This window comes from Phoenix dactylifera, chromosome 2 (genome assembly GCF_009389715.1).
Source record: "Phoenix dactylifera cultivar Barhee BC4 chromosome 2, palm_55x_up_171113_PBpolish2nd_filt_p, whole genome shotgun sequence".
Taxonomy (NCBI): Eukaryota; Viridiplantae; Streptophyta; class Magnoliopsida; order Arecales; family Arecaceae; genus Phoenix; species Phoenix dactylifera.
Window position 1 is genome coordinate 14,090,875 of NC_052393.1, and position 26,611 is coordinate 14,117,485.

A 26,611-nucleotide genomic window follows, 5' to 3' on the forward strand; every position below is an offset into this window, starting at 1 on the left:
TGTTACTTCTCGAGATGCTTGATTTCTTTCCTCCTTTCTTCTCCTTCTGATTTTCTTTCTTTCTTTCCTTCATTCTTCTCTCCGACGACAATCCGTCGGAACCGAGCTTGGCTGCTTGTTCTTCTCTCCGACGGAGACGGGGACGGGGATGGGGATGGGGATGGGGATGGGGCGGGCTCAGGCTCGCCGCTCTGGCTCGGGCTCCGTGCCTCCGCGCAACGTGTCCAACCCGTGTCGCCGTTTATCCACACTTTGTTCTTGCTCCAAATAAAGCAAGTGCTGAAGTCCATCTAACCAAGCAGTCCAAATCACGGTAATCTGGACAAAAACAAAAAAATTGCATCCCAGTAAAATTATAATTTATTTTAGGAAGAACCATGCTAGATGGGGTCGAACCAAGGGTGGGTACAAAAATTTGATATTTATTATTTTGCCAAATACTCTGAATGTTAAACTGCTGCAATATGTAAATAAATATAATTCATAAATTTGTAAATCAATTTAGAGGCAATTAGACTGCTTCATCTGACCCCCTGACTATGATTTAAAATGATCCATGTCTTAACTCCAACAGACTAATGAACAGGGATAAATGGTACGATACAAATTCGAGCCGAGATGGAAACTTTGCAACCAAATTAATACCTAAAAATAGAGGATGTTGTTTGATAAATCCGACTAATGGAGCAAACAGTTTAAAGAAATCTGATACCATCTTGTCTGTGGGAATAAAAGCAACAGCAAGCTTTCCCTCTATCCAAAAAATAAAAAATAAAAATAAACACAAAACCTTCCGATTGGACAAAAAATGAAAATAATAACCATCCTAGGTGGGCTTGATCAATGATAAGTACAACATAAATCCATCTTTCATTATTTGCTGAACAAGTTTTTTTGTTTTATCTTTTTCTTTTTTTCCCTTTGTGTTTTTCTGATAATTAATAACAAGCAGATTGTTGAGCTGCTACAAGATTATGACCACAAATTGGCCGGATCTATCCATGACCAGAATGCAACCTGAGTAGACTACAAATTCTTAATCGGATTGGGGTCAAAAATTGAACTTCATTTGAAAACTAGGTCAGTTCTAGATTTTATAATTTCTAATCCAATCCTGACTCGTCTTAGCTCATGTATCACTCAAGTCTAATTTGGGTCAAAAAAAAAAGGCTGGCTCATTCTGAAACTAACCCCTTTGTGGCCCCCTATAGTATAAAAAATATTTTTAATATAAATCTGTGAATCAGACTGTCATATGCTTTAACACGATCCAACTTATGAATGACGATAGTTGGACTCCTACACATGTTCTATTGCTCTTATGAAACTTTGCAACGAAAATACTAAAAAGGTGAAAGTAAATTTTGCATAAAAAACCACTTAATTATGGATTTGTAAAGAAAAAAAAATAGATTTTTCTTTCTCATAACGGCCGACACATTAGAACTTCTTGGATAAGTTTAACCTTGGATCTAAATACAAGATGGATAATATTGCACAAAAAATATTTGACTTTTCTTAATTATTGATTTTTAAAAGACAAAGATTGGACTATTCTTGCACATAAGGATGCACAATTAGAACTTTTTGGATAAGTTTAACCTTGGATCTAAATACAAGATGGATAATATACACATTTAAAATGCCCCATACATGTTTACCAAATACTATACATACATAATTATGTATATATTTATGTATATTTATACATGCAAGTATGTATATATGTAAGTATGTGTGTCTATACATATATATATTCTTAATAATAATAATATATGTATATTCTAAATATGTGACAAATATTTGTTTACTTAGATAAAATGGATGATGGTGTTTTTTAGTAATTTGTTTTACCAAAAAGATTAAAACAATATATATTGAGAGTAGGATTCAAAAATGATTTTAGCAAATTGTTTTTTGTCAAAATGGATGGGAGGAGAAATTTTTTTAGTAATTTGCTTCGGTGAAAAATGATTAAAAAACGTCATGTTGAGAGTATGTATATATATATATATATATGTAAGTATGTGTGTCAATACATATATACATATATATATATATTCTTAATAATAATAATATATGTATATTCTAAATATGTGACAAATATTTGTTTACTTAGATAAAATGGACGACGGTGTTTTTTAGTAATTAGTTTTACCAAAAAGATTAAAACAATATATATTGAGAGTAGGATTCAAAAATGTTTTTAGCAAATTGTTTTTTGTCAAAATGGATGGGAGGAGAAATTTTTTTAGTTATTTGCTTCGGTGAAAAATGATTAAAAAGCATTATGTTGAGAGTATGTATATATGTAAGTATGTGTGTCAATACATATATACATATATATATTCTTAATAATAATAATATATGTATATTCTAAATATGTGACAAATATTTGTTTACTTAGATAAAATGGACGATGGTGTTTTTTAGTAATTTGTTTTACCAAAAAGATTAAAACAATATATATTGAGAGTAGGATTCAAAAATGATTTTAGCAAATTGTTTTTTGTCAAAATGGATGGGAGGAGAAATTTTTTTAGTAATTTGCTTCGGTGAAAAATGATTAAAAAACATTATGTTGAGAGTATGTATATATGTAAGTATGTGTGTCAATACATATATACATATATATATTCTTAATAATAATAATATATGTATATTCTAAATATGTGACAAATATTTGTTTACTTAGATAAAATGGACGATGGTGTTTTTTAGTAATTAGTTTTACCAAAAAGATTAAAACAATATATATTGAGAGTAGGATTCAAAAATGATTTTAGCAAATTGTTTTTTGTCAAAATGGATGGGAGGAGAAATTTTTTTAGTTATTTGCTTCGGTGAAAAATGATTAAAAAGCGTTATGTTGAGAGTATGTATATATGTAAGTATGTGTGTCAATACATATATACATATATATATTCTTAATAATAATAATATATGTATATTCTAAATATGTGACAAATATTTGTTTACTTAGATAAAATGGACGACGGTGTTTTTTAGTAATTAGTTTTACCAAAAAGATTAAAACAATATATATTGAGAGTAGGATTCAAAAATGATTTTAGCAAATTGTTTTTTCTCAAAATGGATGGGAGGAGAAATTTTTTTAGTTATTTGCTTCGGTGAAAAATGACTAAAAAGCGTTATGTTGAGAGTATGTATATATGTAAGTATATGTGTCAATACATATATACATATATATATTCTTAATAATAATAATATATGTATATTCTAAATATGTGACAAATATTTGTTTACTTAGATAAAATGGACGATGGTGTTTTTTAGTAATTTGTTTTACGAAAAACATTAAAACAATATATATTGAGAGTAGGATTCAAAAACGATTTTAGCAAATTGTTTTTTGTCAAAATGAATAGGAGGAGAAATTTTTTTAGTAATTTGCTTCGATGAAAAATGATTAATAAACGTTATGTTGAGAGTGGTATTTGAACCCACGCCCTTTCGGACCAGAACCTTAATCTGGCGCCTTAGGCCAACTCGGCCATCTCAACCAGTTGCATTAGATTTATTATTTTTGATTATTAAGAATGAAATTACCCGAGCTCAACCTCCCCATTGAATCCTTATCTGGACCAAATTAAAAAGTTTCTAATCCACAAGCTGGGCCTCGATCTGAGCCATTTACCTTAAGAATATGCTAATAGGCTTCGCTTGGTCCTATTATTAGTTCTATATGCTGCTATCTGATAAATATTTCAATCATATACTTCCAAATCAAAATCAGAAATAATTTGCTAAAATTAAAAATAATGTATAAAACTACATAATTCTAACAATTCTAGTAGCACAGTAGCATGTTTCACGCCATTCATCAATCCCATCTTCCAGAAGGGGCATGCAAATTTGATAGAGATACATAATTTGATGGATTCTCTGGTTCTGACTGAAGAAGGAACCTGGAAGCCAGATCTTGCATTTCCTGGTTTTTATGAATCACAGAAGCACCAAAAAGAGCTCCCCAAACACTAGAAGAGGGTGCAACTGGCATTGAATTTATAAAATCCACAGCTTGATTCAGCTATCACGGTGTCGGAGCCGAACCCGAGCCAGATAACGAGGGAATGGATGCCTCTGCCGGTGCCGGAGTCGACAAGCTCGGCGGAGGCCTTGGCCAGGATGGCGAGGGTGAAATGATCAGGAGATTGGTGAGTGCGCATGCGGCGGAAGATGGTGAGGGGCTCGATGAAGAGGCCGGCGCGGGAGTAGGCGGCGAGGAGGGCGTTCCTGAGGAAGATGTTGGACGGGGCGCCGGTGGCCGCGGCGGAGTCGAAGACGAGGCGAGAGAGGGAGGGGAAGCCGAGGCGGGAGTAGGCGGAGATGAGAGCGGACGAGAGGACGGGGTGGCGGTGGAGGCCAATGGGGAAGGCGCGGGCGTGGGCTCGCTGGGCAAGCCGGAGGGCGCCGGCGCCGGCGGCGAGACGGAGGAGGCCGGAGAGGGACCGGACGGCGGCCGAGGGGGAAGGGGAGAACATCGGGAGAGAGGGAGAGGAGATTGGGTAGGGGCTAAGGTTCCGATAACGGCGTTATTCCAATATAACGGCCTCCATTGCCGCCGACTGTTATATCGGTAATCTGAGCCGTTATTTGCCCGATTACAAAAGGGTGATTTCAATTTTTTATATTAAAATACGAGTGTTATAACAGCCGTTACAGCGTTTGTTTTTCCTGGTGCGCAAACCCTTTTAGAGAGAAAATTGTACAAAAAATTGTTTTATTTAGAATAAAAATAGAAATAACAGCAGGTTATAATACATAGCCTTTGCTGTCTCTGATACCAATTGTCGCAGATGAAAGGATGGAGAGGAAGTCGGCTAAGGGGAAGATGGCTTGATAAGGAAAGGATACCCTAGAGTTTATATGTAATACAGATAGCGAAATATTGGCTCTATGACCAACATGTAGACTTATAGCAGGCCATTATAACATTATAATCGTCATCATCCTTTTACTTCCCTGTTGTTAGCGTGTGGTTCCAAATTTTTATTGTTAAATAACAAACATTAGGATATCCGATGTAACATTATTATTATTATTATTATTATTATTATTTATGCAGGTGCACAAACTCTTTTAAAGAGAAAATTGCAATTTAGAATCAAAATAGAAATAACAATCATACCGTACAATAGATTGTTATAAGAGTCATCTTTTATATATATTATTTTAAAATAAAATTTTTTAATTTGTATCTAAAGACTAAAAGTCAAAAATTGTAGCAAATTGTAAGCAATCTATTCTTGTTAGAAGGTTTAAGATGATTTTGTAATCTTACAGCAGCCTGTAACAGGTTTGGGCCCCCTTTGTTATATTATATGTATTATAACAAAGAAAAAGATAATGACTGCAATAGCAGATTATTCAGCGTAAGAATAGCTTGTTATAAAATGGATGGAAGGTAGATAACCAAAATGGTAAAGCTTGAAATGTAACTAACCTTTTTAAATAATTTGAGAGGTCCAAATAGAATTGCTTGCTGAATGAGAATTCGTAAAGCTTTCAAATAATTGAAAGAAGGTTTGACTGATTATGATTATGGTTGCATGAGAACAAAGTGAAAATTGAGTAAAAAAATTGACTATGAATTTCATAAACCAGCTAGATGCATTGTTATCAGACAGATTTCTATGTTATCAATATTGTCTTCAGTTTTATCATGCCATAAATTATGAATGAACCTACATAACACATAATTTGGATCAGAGTTACAGAATCATCTTGAAAAAATAGGATGGAAGGCTTATGCAATGCCTGTAAAGTCAGGAGCTTAAAAACAAAGTAAATCTTTATACAAGTAGGACAAAGCAAACTAAATCTTTCTGAAGTCACCATTTATGATTCGTGAGGCCCAAGATTTTCTCAAGCATCGCAGAGAAAAATAGGTTCCATATAGCGCATTCAACTTTTCAGACATCAAAACTCAAGAATCATATATAACAGGGTTTTAAGCAGACATATATGACGCGTATGAGAAAGATGATGGACAACTCATTTCTTTCAGCCACCTTAGTTGCCAAACTCATTCGTACCACATGTTTGTTACTTCATTAAACAGTCAAGCCGACAGGTGCACCACATATGGAAGCCTCAGGCTAAAATTGATTACAGGGGAGTTATACTCCATGATATACAGAAAATCAAATTCTATTATGTACACTTTCATTTTTTAATGTAAAAAAGAAATTGTCTGAAACCAGGTTTGAACCAGTATATTGTATAATCAATATGGCATAACAAGAAGACTAAACAGTCTATGTCACACAATATATGACATTGATTCCATCTCGAGTGCACTAATGCAGCTGTTGAATCTGCATATGAAACCCCAAGAATGCCAGGTTGTTGCTTTCTAAATAACACAAGAAAAAATATATATATGGGACCTATGACAAATGAATTACAATTAGCAAAAATTCAGAAGAAATTGTTGTCCCCAGCTGTTTGTTTGCTAACTCCCTTGTTCAAATTTTTATGGTCTTCAACAGGCATCCTTCATAAAAATGGCCATCATGATGATTAGTTAATTATGGCTAAATACCCATAAGACCTCAGAAATCCATGTTGTTGATGGCAGCACGGTCACGAACTGACACAATTCTCCCAAGCACCAAACCTAGAGCTGAAGCTACCGCCTCCGGTTTGCTGAGCGTACTCATCAATAACTTTGTGTGCACAGGCATCCCATGTCTTTACGATTTCTCTAAGCAAAAGGGGCTGTGGAAGGTCACGGAGGGACATTCTGAACCTTGACCATGCCTTGACAGAAAGATCTCCGAACTCCTTGCTATAGGAACACATGATTGAATAAGAAAAATTGCAGGTCAGATATAGAAGGGAGTGGTGAACTCAAACCCCCTAAGCATGAAAATCACAACAATTTCATCTCACCTCAGTTCGCTTGGTAACATGTCTAGAAGTATGGGGGATGATTTTGGATAATTGGTAGGAATGAGAATCCTCAGAGGCACAATTGGAGACTGCATAAACAAAATGTTGAATCAATACTAGATAGATCAATGAGGAGTTCATATATGTACCTCTGCCTTTTGGCTATTTAGGGCTCACCATCTGATCTGAAGCGAACTGTGATTTCAAGTTCGGACAAAGAAACACAGCATTAAAACAACATTTGATAACTGTCCCTTCTCCCCCAGCTGCAGCAGCAACCATATCAGCATCTTCACTTGCAGTTATCACCATACCAATCAATTTTTGATTTATCTCGTTGATCTCTTCCAGTAGAGCATGGTTGACCTGCATCGAGGAGATCTTAATAGACAGTAAGAATACCAAAAACTAAGTAGCATGATGATATTAGATGATAGACAATGTGCAACTGTTCTTTCAAGGCTTATAAAAATTTATGTGCACATGTAATTTTAATTTACATCATCTTAAGCCTTGGAACTAGTTCCAGATGCTCGTCTAATATATTTCCATTGCAATTTAATAATGAGAAAAGAAAAGAACGAGTATACAATAATAAAATATCAGTTCACATAGACATGCCTCACCTCTGGAAACCAACTACATAATGCATCTGTCAATGTACTAAAAATAATTTTAAAAAAATCTGCATTTTCTTTCGAAGCTGTAATTTTGTGCTTAACATAAGGTCATCTCCACAGAATTACATCTTTAGAGGATTTGATTATGTTGTTTGGAAATGTACTATTCAAAAAATTAAACCTCATATGGCAGTTTCTGGACTATTTGTTACAAGCCCACCTTATTATCTTGATTAAGCCTGATCTATCATAAATTATTTCTGGAACAGTTCAATCATTATCTAATTGATATCCAAGAAATAAATGTTGTTTTAATTTGTCAAAAATGGAAAATTTCTTTAGTAAGGGTTGCTTTACTCAAACATTAACAATAATCATCCAGCTTTGTCACAATATATGGCATTGGCTTTATGGATTGTAATTAGCTCAAACAGTTTTGACATAGTTTTTACTTTTCCAGGGCCATCCATAGTATTAGTTCAAGCTTTTCCAAATCCTTCTTCACAATCACCATCTACGTGACCTTATGTCTTCTCTTCTATGCTTCTACATCTTTTAAAACATATTAGAACCTATCTTTGCTGGTGCCCCATTAGGTCCTCACTGAATATTGCTCATACCGAATTTGATGATTCTCCCATCATTTCCATAATTTCAGCAACTCCAATGGAATTTCACCCTCAATCTTTCTTTTTTCAATAAAAAAACATAAATCCATGTCAAAATTCTCATTTCTTCTACACCCACCTCTTTTCGTTGGTTCTTTTTTGCTTGCCTATTATTTAGGTGGATTCATGAAACCCCCGAGTCGTTCTATAGATTATCAGCAATACCTTATTTATCACATAAAACCCCAAAGGCACCTCTACGCTTCATCCAACTAGCTCTAGTTCTATTACATATATCTTCATCTATCTCTCCTTATTCTGTATAATAAGTCCAAGCTAACAAAAACCACCACTCTGAAGCATAATTGACCTTTATCCTAGGGGAAAACGGCTTAATTGTACACAAGAATTTATAATTTAGACATAAAAGCTGAACACTGCAGACTTAAAGGTAACATACATTAATAATAGAAAACATTTAGTGATGCTACACAAGAAAACGAATTGGATTATACCATACCTCAACTTTTTGTCTCTTGAAATTGGATGTTGAAGTTGATTCAAGTTCAGATTGTTGGAAACTATCACTCATGCTGCCAGCTGATGGCATAACATTCAAGGGCCTGGCAGTTATATCACGCTTCAATTTTTTTGTCATATTATTTCCATCCTGTGACATGAGTTCCTGAGCTTCCAAATGGAAATTTGTTGAGGCAACTAAATCTTCACCAAGAGCAGCTCTGGAACCATTTCCAGGTGCTGAGCCTGGTATTCCATCAATCATGCTGATAACAGAGCGAATATCATTAACAGAGGAGCTCAGCTTCTTTGGTGATAAGGATTGTACCTGAAAGAGTAGCAAAAACAATAAAGTTTTCATACTTCTTAAAACTTCGAAAACATACTGCATATGCATGCTAACATATTAGTAGCTAACTTCTTATCTATACAATTGGTACCAAGCAAGGAATGCCGAACCGGCCTGTACCAGCCGGTTCAACCCATACCGAACCAGTACCGGCTCTGACCGGTCTGGTTCGGTGTTAAAAATTGGTACCGGCCAACCGTACTGGCATGTATCTTCCAAATATTTTGGATGCGTGAATTAAGCTAAACCAGTGGTACCGGTTCGATACTGGTTCGGATCGGTACCGGCGCCTACCAATACGTTATATTTTTATATAGGAAATATTTACAACACATGAGGCATACCTTTAAGCAAGCTGTTTAAATATTGATACAAGTGCAGCAACAAGACAGTCTCTAGACCAGAATTTCGAAGAAAGTAAATAGCCCTAAATAAAAAAATAACTTTTTCACTTCCTGCAACTGTAGCATGCCAAAAGGCTGGACAACAAGATACATAAGAGCCTCGATAAATTAAAGAGCCCTACATTATTTTGCAAATGCTTGAAATTGTTGACCAACATGATTTTATCTTGTGCACATATAATGCTCTTTCTCCACTAAAAATGTTTAACATCCAGTCCTTGGATGTCCCAGGCAGACATATAGACCGGCCTCCAAATATAGTCAATTCAAGAATTTATTAAAATAACCATTTGATGGATGAAACACCCATCCAAGCATCTAGAGATTCTAGACAGCCATTCGAATGTTTAGATAGCACTTTTAAGCATTAGTAGGTTGTAAAAAAAGAGCATAAAATCTAACAATTGAAGAAAAGAAAAAAGAAAAGGACATGCACTGGAAAACCTTCTCATCAGATTATGCTATAGTTGAAAGCAAATCTATTATTTACTTAATCAAATCATGAATTAGAAAATGGTTGGAATCAGATTCTGGACAGCCCAATATTTAATAAATTCACCCTAACCAGTAAATTTTGGCCTCTACCAGTGTACATCCAGTTCATGGAAAAGACCAGGTTACCAAATACCAACCATAACAGGTCAACCGCTTGTTGAACTAGCTCACACTAGTTCAAGCAGAACTGGAAGCTGTTTCTTAGTTTATAAAAAAGTAATTTCTAAAATTTTAAGGAAAAGAATCAAGAAGAAGAAAAAGGAAGAGAAAAAACGGAAGAATGTGAGAAAAGAGTAAAAATTATGAAATATTTAAAAATCGGGTTTGAACTGATGAGGTGATTGTAAAAAAACACAAAATTTCTGGAATTAAGGAAATTCCTTTTGACCTCAACTGATATGATTTCTTTTTTTCAAAGAGAGACTGTAATTCTCTTGCAGGACCCCCAATCATGATAACATGTTGGATTGATGATTGAAGATTGAGATCACTTTGACTGGGGCTTACACTTTGACAGCTCCACACAAGATCATCAATCTATTCAATCAGCGATTCCATGGAACTAATAGGAGCTTCAAGAGGCACAAGAATGCGTATGGGAAATGGCGACATCAATCACCAAATAACCTTGTAAAAACATGGCTTTTGCAAATAAAATGCAAGTTTAAAATTTTAATAACTTCAGATACATGGATGTCTGAATGAAATTTTTTATTAAATGATATCAAAAAAACATGTCCCATATTCAATGTAGCCTGTAACTTCATAATGATTAAAAGTTAATATAACATGTAAGTAACATTCATAATGACTACAAAAATCTAGCTTTACAATGTGAAATGCAGCAAAATCCTCATCAATAAACACTTACAAAGTTTTAGCTATATTGCAGATGTTGAGAATCAATATTTCAGATCCATGAATGCAAATAATTGAACATAGAAAATGGTCTAATAACTTTTCTTGATTAATTACCAAGTTTTCACAAAATCATATAAAGACCAATATATAAAAGCGCTTTAGAAAAGTTGACTGACCGCTTTGATTAAGCGATTTATAGGCTGTTCTTTGGCATTTGATTTGCCCAGAGTTGTAAATACAACATTCGCCTCACACCCATCTGGACTCGAAAATTCTTCAAGCAATTGTGAGGCTGAAATCCCAGGTGTAGAGATAGTAATAGGATGACTTTGAGGGGAAGAAAATGCTTGTTGATGTCCAATAATTACAGCATTTGATAATGATGAAATGCTAAAATGTTTCTCAGGATCTCCAGGTACTGGAGAGGGAGTTGTGGGAGCATAAGGAGACGAAATAAAGGTTGAGTTTGCAGACTGCGAAGGTGTTTGCTCTTTTGGAAGAGATGACAATAGAATGTTCTGATCAATTTTTTGAGGCGATGAATGCTGAGAAACTTGAGGTGAAGTAGGTTGAAGGTTTTGAGGAGAAGAAATTGGAAAAGAGACACCTGCCTTAAGTTGTTGATGAGAATAATTATGGTGCTGACCTGAAGGGTAATGTTGTTGATATAATCCTGATTTGATGCCAGAGCTTTGTCTCCCCTTCAACTCATTTACATCATTTTTTTGATGCTGTGGCATCTGGTGCAGCGGCAACTGTGTCACTTGATGTAGCTGTTGAGATGCACTGATGGTAGTCTGCAAGGATCCAACATCATCCTGTTGCACCAAGCCCACAGTTCCCTGTTTCATGGAGTCCAAAGATCCTTGCTTCGTTGGATCCAAGCTAGGAGTTGGCTGCAGTGTATTTGCCATGTTCTGCTGTGTTGTTGGAACATTAACAGCCGTTGATAAAGGCATGGATCCAAGCTGCATGCTTGGTGCAGCAGCTGACTGCATTGATGCTACCGAGCACGGCAAGTTTATCCGTTGCACCTCGTTTACATGATTATCATGCTGCTGCAGCTGAGAAACTTGAGATGGTAGATGCTGTGGCATGGACTGAGAATGTCCCTGAGGCTGAGAAGGAACACTCCTATTCTTTCTTGAATTTATGAAATTGCTCATAAAATTCTGAAGCAAAGGAAACTTCCTCATCACATCAGAATTGATGTTGCTCTTAGATGTATGTAAAAGATTTAATATGAGCCGTGATGCAGACTGGCACGATTTTGCTTTTTCAAACTGTTTTGATTGTTTTGTTGCCGCCGCATTGACACCTTCATGCTGTAGAAATAAGGGGGGAAAGGGGGAAGACAAGATTGATTAGCAGAAAAAAACTAGATTTTCAAACATTTCTTCTATTTAACTTGTAGGGAAATCTAAAGCTTTATGGGTCACCAGATATAATACATGAAACTGCGCAATCTTCAGAGTAATCCTTCCATTGAATTCATTGAGCTCTGTAGAGTACTTCTTCCAGGACATTATCTGCAATTGAGGAAAACCATCAAAACTAATAGAATGCAGAGGTGAAATCTCTAAGTTTCTTTCTTATGCTAATTTAATTTTTAAATTAACCAACAGATTAAACTTCATGGGGCATCTCTATTCTTTTGAAAGAACAACTTAGGTCTGTCTAGCACTGCAATGAATTTTCATTTATGCAAATGAATAATATAAAACACAAAAAACATATCAATGGAAATTACAAGAAAGGAAAGCTGCGATAAGTCACCTCTTGATAGATTTCCTCTTGCCGATCAACGACATCTGCATTTCCAATCTGTGCTGTAGAATCCACCAATGCTGTTGTTTTTTTTTTTTTTTGAAAAAAGAAAACATTTAGCTGAAAGAAATAGGCATTAGGCAAGTAGGAATATTTCAAGGGAAACCCAAGGCCAACAAGATAGACATTAAACAACAACTGCTAACAATCTTTCAGCCACAGGATTCAACTTAGTTAACCAATAAAAAAATCATATGAACCAAAATTATGTAAAGCCATCCAAAATATCATTGTGCCATAACACAAATGGAAAATTATTATTCAATAAGCAGAACAAAACCTTATCTTAGACGTAAATAATTCTCTGAATAGGACTTCTACTTTATTTACTGGCGGATCTAAATTCCGGCATATTATAAGATGAGAGAAAATTTAACATGAAGTTGAAAACCCATTCTATCACAACCTTACTACTCTAAAAAAAACCCGAAAGCAATAAAATTGTACTTTTAGGATGCCCGTGGAAGAAATCTCTAATGATTTATTAAGTATCAAAAATAATAGAAATAATTTGGTTTTTGAAATCAATTGTGCATCAACATCATTGCAAAAGTTTCAAGTCTAGATGCAATTCACAAACTTCTAAGTAGGTCCACCATCTACCATCAGAATTGCCCATGGAAAACTATCACATAATATAGTCTGCAGGTAGTAAGTGATTGATGAATCCTAATGACTAAAATACCATGTTACATCCTGCAGTGGCTCATACTGTCACAAGAATCCGGCACCTCGCACCCCCTTAGGACTGATCCCTAGATCAATGGACCTAAACCACCTTAAACTGCTATAAACCAACTTCTAATGAACCACGCACCACTTGACACCACTAAGGACGAGTTTGAAGGTGTTTTCACACCTTCTGCTTATTCTTGCTTAGTACATATACAACCCATAACATAATTCAATGCAGTCATCCCGTACCAGCCAGTAACCAATACAAATCTGTACATCGACTTAAAAAACCTTGAGCTGCACATGGTGAAATAAAGATATGTTTAGTGAGAACTAGTTTACCTCACTATATGAAAAATTTTATAATGAGCCATCCAACCCTAGGACTTCTCCAAGGCTAGGACAACTGGTAGAGCCAGTATTTTATTGAAGGGGGCAACAACAAACCCATGTTAATCATAAAAAATGATGAATTTAGAAAAGACACATTTTCAAGAGTAAGTTAGCACAAATGACACATCAGATAGAAAATTTTTATCATACTTTTGATGACATTCCAATTCAGAAAATCCTCCCCAGCTTTACGGCATGGATATATGATATGATATGGCACAATATATACATATTAATCAGGCAATTTAAAAGATAAATAAAATATGATATAGCTAAGCTCACTATATAAAATAATTATTTACATGTACATAAATAAAGCACTCATAGATTATAAAGGGTTATCACAAAAATAGCTTACACTTCATACAATAAGATCAAAATCCACAAACTCTATCATTCAGTCATCATTCAACTTCATGGGCCATAATAAATCTCAAACAATGACATCAACATGGGAATCTGAAATTAACTATCCATTAGTGAAACATCAACATCCATCGAAAAGGAGGAAAAAAAACCTGCTTATCATCCCTTGAGGTATCGAGGAATTATTCCCAGGTCTATCCATAAGCACATGGAGCCCTTTTATTTTTACAAAATAGAATACATAAGTACTCGACACATTTAGTAGCCGTATCCAGCAATTAATGACATTCATTACATATTCGGAATGGGCCCAACATGCAATTTGAAGGCCTTTTCTTGCTAGTTCCTAGCCTTAGAGGTGTTTGAAGAAGGCGATTTATGTATCTCCATTTTCAGTTGTTATAATTTATAAGTATTCTCTGCAAAATAAAAATAAAAACTTATATATCCAAAGTCTCTCATTATATATATATATATATATATATATATATATATATATATATATAACGAAGACAATAGATAGAGAGTAAATCAAAGAAATTAAAGACAAGCCATACGTACCTAAGCTACTAAGAAGACCACTAGTAGTAGTACTCCTTTTATTTTTCTTCTCTTCTTCTTTTAGTTCCTCCTACCATTCATTTCCTTCCTCTTTCACCGATTCTTCGTTGTTCTTTCTAGATTCTACTTAGATCTATAATTCTAGTTAAAACATACCAATTTGGGAAAGAAATGTGCACTAAAAAGGAAGTGGCATGGATGATCTAGGATATTCTGGTATTGTAGTAAATTTAGATGAACATAACCACATGGGACTGGATGTTGATGATTGGATAGCAAAGTTCCTGTTGTTCATTATAAAAAAGCCACCTTACATCCTTGAATGGAACGACAAAATGTTGCCACAATACTAAGCAGGCAATCTTATCCAAAAACCTAAGCCATATTTGATCAACAAGACAATTTAGAATTTAGGGAGCAAAGCATCATATATTAATCATTCTATAAAAATCATATATTGTAAAGGGTGAAATCACCCCCCAGATCCCTCCTTCCTCACCTATGATGCCCGCACGAAGAGATGGACTCCTCATTGTGTATTCTTCACACTTCTCTTGAGCCTCATTCAAATGAAATTCAATTATTGACCAATAAAAAATTATCAAGATTCAGTATTGATGAAAATCATATTCAAAATCTAAAACAAGACCTGGATGACATCCAATACCTAAGAATTTTACAAACAGACGCTTCCTCACTTTTGGCAATGTTTCGAGAAATGCAATAGTTTCAACTCCACGCAACTAAAGATAAATCACACATTTTTCAATATTTTAAAAAAGGTGTTGCAGCAAAGGGAAAGAAGATTCGAAACAGGAAAGACTTTTAACGAGGAATAGGACCAATAGTATTTGAAGTAGGTGGTTCATAATGTTATCAGGAGTAACAGCAAGAGTTTAGAAAGTCCAAAGATCAGACCTGAGAAAAGAAAAGGATAACAGAGTTTCCCTAAGTTATTTGACTTGTAGAGATTCCTCTCATGTGATAATATCTTATCTAGAACTGTTGAGGATATTGGACATCAGATGTACCAGGAATGATAATTCAGAATAACTTCCACCAAATAAATGGGAACAAACTTGAATACTTGACAAAGCATCCAAAGTAGAAATAGCAATAACTTTGGTTAATTATTAAAAATAAAGTATCAGTTAATTTGAATTCACAAGAGCTTACAGTTTAATAGTTAGATTTAAGACTCACTATGAACTTCTCTTGATAGGACTAGTGGTTGGAAAAAAAAGCATGCTAAAGGTTGAAAGGTAATACACAATGTGAATTGTGAAGATTTTATCTGAAAGATAATAAAAAACACAAAATTGTCCAAAATATTAAGGGGCTGTTTGGTTCCTTGCGAGTTTTACTAAAATATATACCATAAAACATAATTCTTTGTAACATAGCTTTAGGAAAAGCAATGGGAGACTTGTTTTTCATAAAATTCATTTTTCACCCTATTAATTTTGACAAAAAAGGTGTTATGGAAACCAACCAAACTGCCATCTTTATAAAAAAATCAATCATTTTGAGCTTATTGTGTACCTCTTTTAAATAAAACCAGTCAACCAAAAAGCCCCTATGGGTTTCCAGGTAAGTGTCTCCATCAAACAAATTTAATATATTAGTTGGAAAAAAAGAGGTGAAATGCACAGCAACTTATCCGTTAACTCAGGTGACAATGCCTTATCAGATTATGTTGGAATACATCAAAAGATCTGTTATCAGTAAATACTTTAAGGCCAATCTGTTAATTATACTTTAGGCATAATTACGCAAATAATCTTAGAGTTTAAGCAAGCAAAGGAGCAACATAAATGCTTAAAGGTACAGAAAACTGTAAAATATTTTTTTTTAATGGAGAGTTATGAGAGAGAGAGCGTCAATTAAAAAGCCAATCCCAAAAGCACATGGGATGACAGAGCAGGAGGGATAATTTTCCAATGTGTAAGCTCGTGTATAAACATCCAAAGTAGGTAGAAACAAACAAAAGAAATGGATTCAAATAGGTTGAGACATCAAATAAATATACAATTCCTACCATGGAAAAGAAGAAATGATGTATCTAAATTATAAAGATGTTGTAGCAACAGAACTTCTAATGCATAAAGCAAAGATATAATAAGCAATTGACATGATAATTCACCATAGCCTGTTTCAAAAACTCTGAAACTCATCACAACCTTATGCAGTGAATCTGGGAAAAAGGAAAAACAACACAGAGCAGGTAAATTCCAGAAGCCATTTGACATGAGAAAGGAAGAACCAGTGTGATTCATAAAAAACGAACAATATCAATAAAGGGGATAGAAAAGGAGTAGAAAGCATAATAAACTGCGGAAAGGGTCGCAAGATTCATAAGAAATGAACAATATCAATAAAGGGGATAAATAAAGAGTAGAAAGCAGAATAAACAGTGGGAAGGGTTGTAAAAACATAAAGGGCATCTAGGACATCATTTAAAGTTTTAAACAAAACTATTTATTCCCCCACTTACTATTAGATGTTGCCTCTGGAAGCCCTCTTTGTGACTGAATATATGGTCTCTGCTCTTCAATCAAATTTTGAGGTTGAAGCAGTGCGCCTGAAGATTGAGGCCTTTGTTGCATCTCTTGTTGTAACAAATTTGGCTGCTGATGCATAGCCAACTGTTGATGCAATCGTGGAGGCTGAGACTGAACCTGAGGCATCAGTTGTTGTTGAGATGACTGGTATTGGGACAGCCGACCTTGTGATTGTAAGAATGTAACAGTTGGCTGCTGGATTCGTTGCTGTGTTACAGCCTTTGTTTGTTGTGAGGAAGGCACTGTGCATTCATTTGGCTGCATGTTTGAGGCACTAGAATGGGATCCAAATATCAACTGCCGCTGTTGCTGTTGATGTGGTTGCAGTTGCGGCTTCAGTCCGGAAATGTTACTTTGCGACCTTAATTGCTGCTGCTGATGTAAAGATATAATCCGTTGACTCGACTCTGGTTGTGCTTGCTGCATGCTTATCAAACTAGTTTTCTGGCCTGGTAGTCTTTTCTGCTGCTGCTTCATGTTCAAGGCACTATTTTGTTGTCCAAGTAGCTTGGAATGTTGCATATCTGAGATACTTGAGTGCTGACCCATTAGCTTCTGTGATGACGACAAGATAGATTGTTGAGGAACAGAAGTACACTCCTGCTGAAGTGAAGATGATTGTTGGTGTATAATAGGTTGTGCCTGCTTCTTCTGTCTTGCAACTAACTGTGGATGTTGCTTAAGTGAAGATGGTACACACTGTTGGATTTGATTTTTCTGAAGGTTGGGTTGTGAAGCTGACTGTGTAACTGTAGGCCGCATCTGATGGACCATGGACTGGCCTGATTGAAGACTGGATGTCATTTGCATTGAAGGTTGCTGAGAAGATTTCACTTGGTTAAGATGCAAAAAATTCTGCTGCTGCTGCTGCAGATGCTGCTGTTGGATCTGTGCTTGCAAGAGTGAAGGATGAGAAACATTCTGTTTCAGAATTTGCTGCTGAAGCTCATGTTGGTAAACAAATGTGTTTTGTGATTGCTGTTGATGTTGTTGGGAAATGAATGCCTGTGGTTGTTGTTGCCTACCCCAATTCTGCCTTTGTCCATTGGCATATCTTTCTGGTGTTAAACCTTGCCCTGCAGAACTACTAACAAAGTTCTGTGATACGCTTGATATGCTCTGGAAATGAGAGGTCTGATCAGCATTAGCCACAGTGGACCGGCTGAATCCTGAAACAGATGACATCGTATGAGAAAGACTGGCAGACCCCTGTGTAGTGGCTAATGTGGCTTTGTGCTGATGATTCTGGGGCAAGAGTGGTGGCAGCACTGGAGACTGATTCACATGAGACATAGCTAATGATTGCCCTTCATAGCTAACTTGTGACTGTATACCAAGCGATGCGGTTGGAGAAGACTCTGAAAGAGTTGTCAGTTAAATAGATATATCGTAGATATGGAGTAAGAACATATCCTGTTAAAAGCCTAAGTCCAAAATTTTTCATTATGGTTGCATGAGATAATATGTCGAAAGAAAAATATGAGGTGAAGAGCATCGCATGGTAAAGTTTTACTGTTATTATTTGTTCAAGCTATGTTTATGGCCCATTTATTAAGGTCACAGTACAAACTGTTTCAGCAAGACCATTCTAATTAAAAATTCAATGTTTTATCAAATTCAGTAATTTAAAAATACAACAAGATTAATGAGGCATATAATTCATGTACTACATCAAGATTAATAAGATATTTCATGCCAAAAAAATCATGATAAGGTAACAATAAACTGCATTTGCTTTTAATTTCCATCCATCTAACACAACAAGTAGGCAACAATTTTATCACCTAAGTTCATAAGCTAGGATGAAACTAAATCCAGAAGTGTCTTATGATCCAGGATTGAAGTATTTTGCATCATAATTGTGGCAATCATGTACCTGCACAACATACAAATCATGCTGAAGCCAATCATTACTTAGCATACTCCAACATAGAAAGACAAAGTTAGCGTGCCAAAATGCACCAAGTTAATTTTCTTAAAAACCATCAATCTAATATAATAGACTTTAATTAGTGCAGAGAAATGCTGTAACAACTATAGTTTAAATTTATTTGCACAAGACCAATTAATGTGAATCTATTTTAACTAATATAGAGCATGTGTATTTCATAGCTTCAAGCAATCCAACATATAACTAACATTATAGAAATATGTTTAGACACAAACAATATAACAGAGCTCCAAAACTCTGATAAGAGATATGAAATATTGTTACTCATTAAAACACAATGTAGTTGTGATACACATACTGCTAAGGTGCTGTTGTGGGAGCCTCATAAACTGCTAATGCAAGAAACTTCTATAGGATGAGCTTTGTTAATTCCATGCCTTGGATCCAACATAAATAATGATAGTTTGTTATTAACATGCCTACTCTAAAGGTTATGCCGATAAATTTTGAAAAAAAATAGATATTTTACCACTATATATATGGTTGTATCAAAATGCATCATCTTGATGCAGAAATATGAGCTAGCATGAATAATGGAAGTACACATCCTCACATCTTATAAATAACCTGTTGGCATGGTACAATTCATATGTACTTTTAAGTTATAATGCAGCATATGTTGAACCACCCCAAACTGGACGATTCATGCTCAAGGTATACCAAACCAAACTGGCCAGGAATCGACATGGCTCAAACAATCATGATGGTTTAGCTTGTTATAACTTAAAACCCCCCAACTTTGAACACTTGACTATGTTCAGATCTCTCACCCCTGTCGAACCCTAGTTGACACCATTCCCTCAATCGACATCAAGACTGACATCGATGCTGATGCCCTCAATCGATGCCAACGCCATCAACCCTGAATAAGACCAATGCCAATGCCATCCCCATCCAGGCATTCGAACGGGTACACCTCTCTCTCCCTCCCTCAGTCTCCTCCCTCACCCACCCTTTCCCCCTCACCCCCTTTCTCCCCTTTGTCTTCTCTATCTCTCCCCTAATTCTCCTCCTCGTAGGGCTAGGGTCAGGTTTCTCCCTCTCTCCTCCAATTCTCCCAATGCTTCTTACACCTTGGCTCGATATAGCACATACCAGTACCATATCAAACCAATAGCTAGCTGGTACGACATCCAATATTGGCTCGCCGAACATTGGACTATGATGTGAACACTAACTTTAATCCTTACTTATGATAGCGAGAGTTTCCTAAACCAAACTTTTGAATTAGTAAACTACAATAAGTACAGTTGCTTCACCTAAGTGGCCTTTCAAATAAATTACCTTAATTGAAGGTATAAATGATAGAACCCTCATCCAATATTTGATTCATTAGGGAATTATATTTTCAAAAAATTATATACAAAGATCATTGGAGATGGGAGATAATACCAAAGTTAAGTCAACGGTTTAGAATGTATGGAATGATTTTATCATGACCATTTGATTCCATGTGTCTCGAGCATCAAAGGGGCAACAAACAAGTCTATTGCCAAATTCTCCATCTATCTCCTCCTTTGGATTTTTGCTTTAGGCTTACAAAGTTGATTACTTGAAAACCTGCATAAGAGATACTACTACTACATATACAATTAAATGCATTTTGCTTCAATATATATCGTCACCATCATATATGCCCCTTAAGATATATTTGGTCATGAGCAGATCTCAAGTTCATCGTAGTAACCCATGATGCATATGTTTTAGCTCATATTCCTGCATTAAGTTCAAAGTTACGAAGATATATTGTGAGTGGCTCTTTATAACATGTTTGTTAGCAAGGATTAGTGAATGCTAAACCGAGTCGAACTGCTCGTACGGAGCCATAGCGATGCTAGCTTAGGACGGTACAGCTGCTCAAGTTAGTTCATATATAAAATGCCTTCCACCCCACCCATTCTATGGTTTGAGAGCCTTCGAGGCCCTTTCTTATCCACTCGCTCCTCGGACTGCCTTTGAAGGTACCTATGCTGTCGGATGCCACTCGCTGACAATGTCGGCCGTCACTGGTAAGTCCCTCTGCTCCCTCTCTCTCTCTCTCACTCTATTAGGTTTAGGGTTATAATCATGGTATGTCGTACCGTACCAAACCGGACGGTACCGAACGTACTGTACCATACCGGTACCGATATCGGTGGCGTACCGACACTCGGTACGCCAAAAAAATATGTACAATATTATATCGATACTATATTAGTGTGGCACCAGTACAGGGTCCGGTACCGAGACGGCAAACCTTAGTTATAGTCCCTCCTGCCCTCTCCTTCTCCCCCTCTCTCTCCTCCCTTCTCTCTCTGCCCCTCCCTCTCCCTATTTCAGTACACTTCAACATGGCACAGCCCATACTATACCATACCGATAGTTCACCAATACGGTTCACGATACCTGTTCACCAAACCTTGGCAAGGACACTTGCAACACATCTATTTTTTCTGCCCTCATGTTTATGCTCTTATACTTTTAGATATATTCATCTATTATTTAGCTTTCACGTCACCATTACACTATCTCATTTTATTCTACAGCATAAGATGATCATACAAGAAAGCTCAAGAAGCAAATATCCAAATTTAGTGGGCTATTTTGCAAATTTCATACTAATTTTATTATTCATTCACGAGTCCGCTAATTTTTTTCCTTTATTTTGCAGCACCATGTGCTACATCACTTATCCAATCCTAAAGATAACTTAACTAGTAGTGGTATCTGGACCTATGTCGCAATCCACTATAACACATTAAAAGTGTATCCACTAGTTAGTATGCAATGTTTGAAATATCAACTACCTAACATGTACAATCTATAAACCAAAGGTGGGTATTGCACATGCCAAGGTCTGCCAGACCGGTACCAAGGCTCATACTGGCCGGCGACAGTTCGGTACAGTACACATGCGTACCACTCCGATTAAGAGCACACTCAAGTACGGAGAGGGAAGAAAACAAGGAAGAGAGAGAGAGGAGGGAGGGAGAGGGAGAGAGAGGGGTCCATGTAGAGGAAGACAGGGAGAAGAAGAGGGAGGAAGAGAGAGAAGGAGAGAAAAGCCCTAACCTTAACGCTAATCTTAGGATAACTAGGGGGTGGGGAGAGAAGAAGGGGTGAATGAGCGACGGGGAGAGAGGGAAGAAGGAGAAAGAGGGAGGGGGGAACAAAGAGAGCAGTAGCTAAGTTTGGTCACGATCGAGGGGATCGAAGTCACCTTCAACAACGATTGAGGAGAGCGCAGTGTCACTATCACCGATGGAGCCTACGGTTGGGTAACATGGAGCTTCAAAACTCTAATTATGGAGGACCCAAGGGGATAGGGGGAGGAACGAGGAAGGAAGAGAGAGATGTCGAACAATCAAAGGGGTCAGGGAGGCTTGGAGGTTATTTAAGGGACATCGCAAGCCTCGTTAAATTTATAATACACAAACTCGACATGCCTTAAGGCCACTTTTGCAGAAACCTTTCTGACTATCTGAACCATCCTGATTCTTGACTAGTTCGATTTTGTATAGACCGAATCGTCCAATTCGGGATGGTTCAGTATGGACCAAACCGTCCAATTTCGATGGTTCGGCTAATATATACCATAACATGTAGTACATCAACATAAGGCATTAACCGATACACATTCACATGGACATTATGCACCTGTACAACTAATTTTGGCCTCCAAATTCATTATTTACATTTTTGTATGAATTATTTTCTTAATGCTCCATTTTTGTAAGTAATAAGGTAACATTAAGTGCATCCTTCTCTATATTTGCTGAGGTTTTTGAAGTGGTACAAGAAGTTGGTACCAATCAAGTTGATCAATTTGTATCAAGAAAAAACTAATATCAATAAATTTTCCTAAGATAAGTGCACATAATAAAAAGAAAGCAAATTGTATGATAACTGATGTCATTCCACAGAAGCATCATGTCTTCATGTTTTTAAAGATTTATTTATTTATTTACATAGACTGCTTAACAATAATAGAATACAAGAGTACATGCAAATAAGTAAAAGAATATTTATTTATATATCTAATAATCTAAGAGTCCATTAATCATATGAAAATAAAAATGTTTGATGGATTGAGTATTTTGCATTTATACACAACACTCAAGAAGTTTTCCGAGTATTTGGATTGACTTCGATCATGTGGCACCATGAATTTGGAGACAAGAGGGTTACCGAGTATTCATACCATAAGCTGACCTATACTAACATGGTCCTAGAATGGTACTAGTACAAGTACAGATTGGTATTGTGAACCTTATCATCAAGCATCATTCGAACCATTGGAGCTTGTTAGGTTTTTGAGTCTTACTTATAATTTTATCTTTTGTTTTAGTCCCTTTAGTCCATGTTCTACTCAGTCTAGTGTGAAAAAGATTGAATTTAAGTGATTAGTTTAGTCACATGCATAATTGTAGAGGCAAGACGGTGTCTTACGAATAAAAATAGGTGCAGAATATAGTTCATATCATTGTAGCAAGAACAAGAACACTAAGCACATGGCTATTTAAGGCTTCTCCTATTAGGGTTTTATGGAAAATCAGATCCAAGGCCCTCGGAAGTGAGAATCAAACCAGTTTCAGTCAGGTACGTTTCTTTATTCCATAAGTTTCTTCACTCTTTCTTTGCATCTTGTTTTCTATTTTTTTCTTTTCTACTATTCTTTCATTTTGCATGTAACAACCTAGGACCTCACCTGAAAAGACTAGCTGAATGGTTTTGTTTAGGTTCCTTGGCCCTGTATAAATACCCAATATCTCCCCAATGCATGAATAATGTGGGACTAAACATGCGCCTGTATGGGTCTTCACTTACTCCCTTAGAGTAAAGCCTAGCATTCTTGTCAGGACAATGGTCCAAATCCAATCACAAACATCATGATCAACCTGTGAGATCCACTAGTCACACATAAGCAATGAGCCGAGTCCGCTTTAATACTATTTGTAACGACCGAGGTTTTGTTTGGGTTTCTTAACCCTGTACAAGTACACAAGATCTCTCCAATGCACAACAAAAGATAGACTAAACACGCGTGCATGGGTCCTATACTGCAGTCTAGCACCACCTAATATAGGTGCTGTTAGCAGCCATCAAACAGGCCTTCCTAAAGGATCAAACTGGACTGCTGACAGGTTATCTCACCCAGCATGATTTCAGCCATGCAACAGCTTTTCTAATCCCCGACACAAGTCTTCACAGCCCAGCAATCTTCTAAATAAGTCCCATATTCTTTGTGTCCCTTAACACACCACAAGATCTGCTGTCAGTTCTTTTTTGCTAACTTTATGTTAGGCCTTCCTAAAGGATCAAACTGGACTGCTGACAGGTTATCTCACCCAGCATGATTTCAGCCATGCAACAGCTTTTCTAATCCCCGACACAAGTCTTCACAGCCCAGCAATCTTCTAAATAAGTCCCATATTCTTTGTGTCCCTTAACACACCACAAGATCTGCTGTCAGTTCTTTTTTGCTAACTTTATGTTAGGCCTTCAGATATGAAGATAATCAGAGCTGTAATCCACTTGTTGGTTTTTTCCTACTTCCAAACCCTAATCCTAAATTGCAAAGGTATCTTGAGCATCAATTTTGCTATCTGTTCACAAACATCTTGGATTCATTGACAATCTATAGTCCAGCATGGAGGAAAACGAACAAGGCAAATTCCTAATTGCGACTGCAGCAAATAAACTGCGCAAGATATATATCCCATCTCCTATGACTCAAAGAATTTAGTAACTCTCATTATCTCTGTTCTCAACAATTAGTTTTTTTTTCTTTTTTTTGTTCTTAGAGACTACAGACCGATGTTTGTTTCAGCATCTTGCATGCATGACAGCAGTTATATGTTTCATCTTGCATATATGTTATGTTTTGAATTAATTTTCTGAATCCATCAGTTTCATATTTTAATTTTCAGATTCAATAACTTGTCATCATATTCTATTTGGTACATCGAATGTCTTTTTAATGACCAGCACTGATGCAGGACAGCCCCAGCCCCCAGGGAACCCTAATATGCAATACCAACATAAACAATTAAGAAAATTTATTTTTTTTTCCTTAAACAAATTTCTAAATTTTTTCGTAGCTCCTTTTCAGATGATCAAACAGATTTAAATTAAGAAAATGATTTTATGTTAACTTTGACAATTAAGCTTTCAGTATCTTAATATATGCCTAATTAATGAAAAATTAAACAAGTCTAAAATTTAATTAAGCATCCTTATTCAAACTTAATTAGACATATAATCATTATAGCAGTCTGTACAATTTTTTGAATATTTTCAAGCAAAGAACCTTTAAAAGTTCATCCCAAGCAGTATCTTACTGCTTGGTTTGGCGAGGTTCAGGGCCAGTTCAGAACCAATATGCCCTGATATGGACCAAAAGGAGTGGCACAAAGCCACAAACCCAGTTCAACATATGCAGGGGCATATTGGCCAGATAAATACAGTAAATACTGGCCAATACAAGGCCAAACACTTGGCTTTTCAATCCTTGTTAATCTAATGGTATAATGATACAAAGAAAAGAAAGCTTAAAACGAAAAAAAGACATGGAAACCAAAAAAACATGTGTCTATGTGTTAATAGTTTGGAGAAAAGCATGAAACCATATTATCTCAAGTTAACCCAAATGTCCCAGACAGCATAACCAGACAAGCAGATAAACATGTATGGAAAGAAATGGCAAACGTGCAACATGGAATAAGAATTCACTAATAGAGAAGTTTAATGGGCCTTACCTGCTTTAAGATTATACTGGATCAAAATAAGAAGACTATATATATGAAAAGGCAAAAGAAGCTTTTTTCCATAATCTTTGAACTAGAATAAGTCTTTCTCTTTTGTCAAAAAATATAAATCAAAAAACCGAAAGATATATTATGCTTCATGTTAGAAAAACTAATACCTTTTGTGCCAATTCCTGGATCAGCTAAATTTTGGCTCTCAGTAGCAAGGACTGATGGTGAAGAATTAATTCCAGCACCATTTTGAGCTCTTGTTTCCATTGTAAGCAATTTTGCAGAAATTCTCCTCAGATAATCATCCTGAAATATACAAAATAGGAAAAGTTGCTTACCATGGAAGTTTTTAGCTCATATTAACAGGAAAAAGGGGGGGAAAGGTAGGAATAAGCATGTGTTGGGCATGAATGAAGACACTGGAATGTAAATCGGCAATAAATGGACTTCGACCCAGGATGCTCATGTCTCTAGCAGAATTTTTTGTAGACTTGATAGCAGCATAGTACGCCATTCTAGTTAGTACCGGTGCAAATTGAGTGTACCATACCATACCGGTATTGCACTGTTACATTTTATGGGAAGCATACTCAGTGCCGATACGCTGAACTAACCCTCTTACCAAGCATATAAAAAATGTACCAATATATTACCGGTACAGGGTCTAGTACCAAGATGGTGAACCTTGGATAGCAGTGCGTAATATTATGACCTATTGCATCTATTCCCAAATTCCATGGTAGATATCTTTCACAGCCTGATACCA

The 26,611-nt window shown here is 36.1% G+C and overlaps 1 protein-coding gene and 1 non-coding gene across 3 annotated transcripts in view; both read right to left on the reverse strand.

Annotated features, from left to right (window-relative positions):
* Nucleotides 1–3,443: 3,443 nt before the first annotated feature.
* TRNAL-AAG lies at nucleotides 3,444–3,524 on the reverse strand. Its single transcript has one exon. It is a non-coding gene; the product is annotated as a tRNA-Leu (tRNA).
* A 2,653-nt stretch (nucleotides 3,525–6,177) lies between these two features.
* Nucleotides 6,178–26,611, reverse strand: part of LOC120109136 (mediator of RNA polymerase II transcription subunit 15a-like) — a 33,533-nt gene continuing 13,099 nt past the window's right edge. Inside the window, exons 3-11 of one of the 2 annotated variants that reach the window (XM_039122886.1) lie at nucleotides 26,013–26,151; nucleotides 17,091–18,515; nucleotides 12,551–12,621; nucleotides 12,226–12,303; nucleotides 10,951–12,099; nucleotides 8,667–8,993; nucleotides 7,096–7,284; nucleotides 6,919–7,007; nucleotides 6,178–6,814 (exon numbers count right to left, since the gene is read on the reverse strand). In XM_039122886.1, the coding sequence (XP_038978814.1) occupies nucleotides 6,610–6,814; nucleotides 6,919–7,007; nucleotides 7,096–7,284; nucleotides 8,667–8,993; nucleotides 10,951–12,099; nucleotides 12,226–12,303; nucleotides 12,551–12,621; nucleotides 17,091–18,515; nucleotides 26,013–26,151 (3,672 nt within the window). In that variant the 3' untranslated portion in view covers nucleotides 6,178–6,609. The remainder of the gene's footprint in view (nucleotides 6,815–6,918; nucleotides 7,008–7,095; nucleotides 7,285–8,666; nucleotides 8,994–10,950; nucleotides 12,100–12,225; nucleotides 12,304–12,550; nucleotides 12,622–17,090; nucleotides 18,516–26,012; nucleotides 26,152–26,611) is intronic. The other variant, XM_039122889.1, reaches the window with a different exon arrangement.